The sequence below is a fragment of the Euwallacea fornicatus genome, chromosome 14, assembly GCF_040115645.1.
Source record: "Euwallacea fornicatus isolate EFF26 chromosome 14, ASM4011564v1, whole genome shotgun sequence".
Lineage (NCBI taxonomy): Eukaryota > Metazoa > Arthropoda > Insecta > Coleoptera > Curculionidae > Euwallacea > Euwallacea fornicatus.
The window spans coordinates 3,106,505-3,110,717 of NC_089554.1; the positions used below are offsets into that span (position 1 = coordinate 3,106,505).

The window sequence follows — 4,213 nt, forward strand, 5'->3', positions numbered from 1 at the left end:
GACAGCAAATTCTTAAAATTACTCAGAGAATAGAGGCCTAAATTTTTGTCTAATATTTAGGAAACACTCTGTATACGTATATGTATATGAATTTAAAATATTCCAAACTTTTATGCAACAACTGCAGATTCAAGTCCCATCTCCCATAATGATGCATTTTATGACGTCCCGACAGTCCGAAATCATTGTTAAGCAGGTTTCCACGCACATGATTTTTTCCAAAAGATTGAGTCTTTTGGGAACCAATCGAGATTGGACGCATTTGAGGCACGACACATCTTCCAACATGATTAGAGTTGATCCAAGTGAAATACCCGTAGCATCAGCAAGGTCTCTAATTGTCAATCGAGGGTTCTGAGGTACCAAATCTTTTATTTCTTTGACGTGGCTTTCATCGATGGATTTGATGGTGATCCAGTGCACTGTTCGTCTTGAACTCATTTTTCTTTGAAGTCTTTGCACCACTTGTAATTTTTTTTTTCGACAAAGCCGTATCATCGAAGGCCTGCGATATTCATTCCACGGCAAAATTGAATGCTATTTCTTTGCTCAACAAAATCAAACATAATAATAATTAAAAAATCTCACTTTTTGTGTGTGTTCAAAAACGTGCGGAGCTCTGCATCAATTGAACGTATTGAATGGAAAAATTTTGTATAAATGTTACAGACAATACTACCAATCTGCAAAAAAAAACATTTAATGTTTTTGTATTGCCCGGGAAGTTGAAATGAAAAATAGACCTTATTTTTTTATCAGAGCAATACATAGACTTGATGAGATTTGAACCTTCAGCTACACCTAAATCTCTTCTCGGTTGGCTCTTCCTAGAATAGATCATCGTACAGACAGCGCGCCTCGTAGCATTTAACCTAGTATTACCATTAGATCCTTCTTAAATGGTTAGATTCTAGTAACACACATTTTTCCAATATATAGATACCGAACCACGGGCACTCCTCCCTTGTGATAAAAGTGTAACGGTTGACCAGGCCGGCCTCAGTGCTCGATCGCGAAGCCGTGAAGACCTTCGCCATGGGCCGCAATATTCTCCTGCTAGCCCTGGCGGTTCTTGCATACCTCACTTCAGCCCTTGCAGGGGACGCTGGTGAGGCCAACAAGGAAGAAATAGAAATCTACAAGATTGCCCTCGATTTCCTCGATGAATGCGGAGCTAAAGAACTCTCACTTTGTCTCAAAGTAAGTACACTCATAACAAAGGTTTGTTGAGTTGCCCTACTGTTGCATGATGAAAGAGTCTTAGAACTTTACTTTCCATTCAGCGCCTTTAATTCGAATATATACAACCAAAGGGGTTTTCTTGCGTGTTCATAAATTGCCATATAAAGCAAGAAGTTTTCGAAAGCCATAACATATGAAATGAGATGCAAGAGAATTTTCGCGGTTTTACGTCTAAAGAGCAATAAGCCTCAAGAAAATATATATTTTTCAACGGGAGAATTTCGTCGATATTTCATTTTCTTGACGTTTAGTTCACGTGTTTTCCTCAATATTGGAAGAATTGGGTCTCAGCGAGCCGCAAAGCATCCGATGCCGTTTTATGAGAAAGCACATATATTGTTTTGATCAAAGAAAGATATGCACATCGAAATGACTGGGGAGTAGGGCATAGTTTTCTGGTAATTTTTTTGAAATTTTCGCCTGCTACACAACCGAAACTGAATAACCTGCTCACCGACTATTCCCTACGATGAACAAAAAAAATTTTTTTAACGGACGGAAGCCGTTAGGAATTTTAACGGACGCCGGTCGGTAATTATTTACTCCTAAAGTATGTCATTTATTTTTTGTGATGATATCCATACATTTAGATTTCACTATGGCTCTTCTAGCATTTCCTCTAAAATTTCCAAATTCTTCATTTTACTTACTGTCAATTATACACTTTTTCTCTGGTTGCCCGAAAAGATGCTCTTTTGGTGACACAAAAGAGGCAGTAAATTGCAATACAAATGATCAAATTTTGTCTCAAACACGCATTCTACTTAGGTAGTTAGATGGAATGTGTTGGACGATCTAAAAGTTTTTTTATTGCGAATTGTAAAACTATTGCGGTGGCGTAATGAAAAATGTCGAACACACACCTGGGGTTAGCACCTCAGCCCCGACGTTGTATACCAATTTTCGACATTTTAGCATTAATCGCTCTGTAATCTATGCAGGAACGAGCCTTAAGGTACATCGACTCCCTCCCAAATGAGCTAGATATTGGGGAAACAGTGAAAGTCAAGCCCAATGGACGGTTCTCGAGGAAGACTGAAATTGGACAGCTTCCAGACGAACCCAGAGCTCGCGAGAGCATCGTTGAATCATTCTTGTGGGATAGAATTGCTGATTACTTGAGCTCGCACACCATTGAGATCAAGCTCCCTCCTGAAACAGTAGAACAGATGAAAAAGGTGGATGAAGGTACATAATTCAACATTGAATTAAATTTAAAATGACTCAAATCCTCAATTAAATCAGTTCAGTAGTGTTAATTCGTGAAAAACTTCCCGTTTTTTGTCGTGAAATTATTATAAACGAGAAGCGACTTTGCGATGAAATGTTCACGAATAAACTATGAGTGTAAAACTTTTTTGTTCAAATAGTTCATTCATGTGCCATATTAATTGTTTTAACCATCCAAATAAAACATTCAAAATTTATTCAAGTTCACCAGAACTTTCTCCTTCTCAGGTAGAGGCAAAAACGGTGGTGCTGGAGGAGGGGAAAAAGGAGGTGCCCCTAAGATGAAAGGGCTAATGATGCTAATCCAGCTGAAGCTGGCCTTCCTCGGGGCTATAGCCTTGAAATTCGTCGCACTGGTAGCTTTTAAAGCCCTCTTGGTAGCGAAGGTAGCCTTAGCCATGGCTTCGATACTGTCCTTGAAGAAATTGCTGGAACAAAAACACCACACTTCGACATATGAAATTGTAGCCTCCCATCCTCATCACGATGAATGGGGGCACTACGACCGGTCATTTACGAAGGACCAGCTGGCTTATAGGGGGTACGAAGGGGTTTCTGGGGGTACGAATTAATGGGTAAAATATGTAAGTTGATCGTGATTGTTGTGCCAGAATTGAAAAAAGTGTAATTTAATCGGATGTTGTAAATTCTATACTACTGTGATGAAAAAGTTAGGTGAAGTTTTCATTTAAGCTTCGCGGGTACTTTAAAAAGAAGATTTTGTTTTTTTACATTGGTAGCCCTGCCTGCTACTTCTATGCAACATTTTATAGCAATATATTCAATTGTTGCACAGCTACACGCGTTTTTGTCAACATGCGAAAGTGAGTTTTTCGATCTTCACTATGCCTGACTTTGTTGAGCGGAGAATTTGTATTAAATTTTGTGAACTTTGGTGATACGGCTATGACGCAAAAAAATTTTATAAGTGATACAAAGACTTCAAAGAAGTTCGAGAAGGAATTCGAGACGAACAGCATTCCGGACCACTATTAAATCTACCGACGAAATACACGTCAAAGGAATCAAAGAATTGGCACTCCAAGATCGTCGATCGACAATTAAAGACCTTGCTGATGCTAAGGTAATTTCGTTTGGATCAACTCCAAGCGTTTTCGAAAGATGGTTTATGCCTCATGCGCGTCAAATCTCGATTGGTTCCAAAAAGACTGAAATTTTTTGGAAGAAAAGCGTCGTTTCGAATTCTGTAAAACAATGATTTTTGACTACCAAGACGTCATGAAACGCACCGTTACGGGAAATATGACTTGCATCTGTGTGCATACCACCCCCGAAACAATCGACCAATCGAGCCAATATCATGCCAAACGTGAATCAAAACCGAAAAAATCGCACCAAATTCCCTCAAAAATCAGGGTCATGTTGACAGTTTTCTTCGCTTATTACTGTGCTGTGTATTGTGAGTTTCTTCCTCCACATGAAACTTTTAACAAGGAATATTCAAGGGTTATGCATCATTTACGCATAGCTATTGGCTTCAAAAGGCCAGAATTATGAGCAAACAATTCTTATTTTTTGCACCACGACAATGCACCATCCGATCATTGATTCTTCGAGAACATTTTGCCGAAAACCCGACCCACATCGTATCACAACCGCCGTATTCGCCTGATTTAGTGCCGCTGGACTTCTGGCTGTTCAAAAACCTCCGGGGACCCCACTTTGACTCGATTAAGTAGATGAAAGCCGAATCGATGAAGGTATTGAAGACCAATTCAGA

The 4,213-nt window shown here is 39.4% G+C and overlaps 1 protein-coding gene across 1 annotated transcript; it reads left to right on the forward strand.

Moving 5' to 3' along the window:
- Nucleotides 1-940: 940 nt before the first annotated feature.
- Nucleotides 941-4,213, forward strand: LOC136343366 (uncharacterized). The gene is made up of 3 exons (XM_066290059.1): nucleotides 941-1,200; nucleotides 2,184-2,430; nucleotides 2,701-4,213. Exons 1-3 carry the CDS (start codon nucleotides 1,036-1,038, stop codon nucleotides 3,042-3,044), a joined length of 756 nt encoding a protein of 251 aa, XP_066146156.1. The 5' UTR covers nucleotides 941-1,035; the 3' UTR covers nucleotides 3,045-4,213.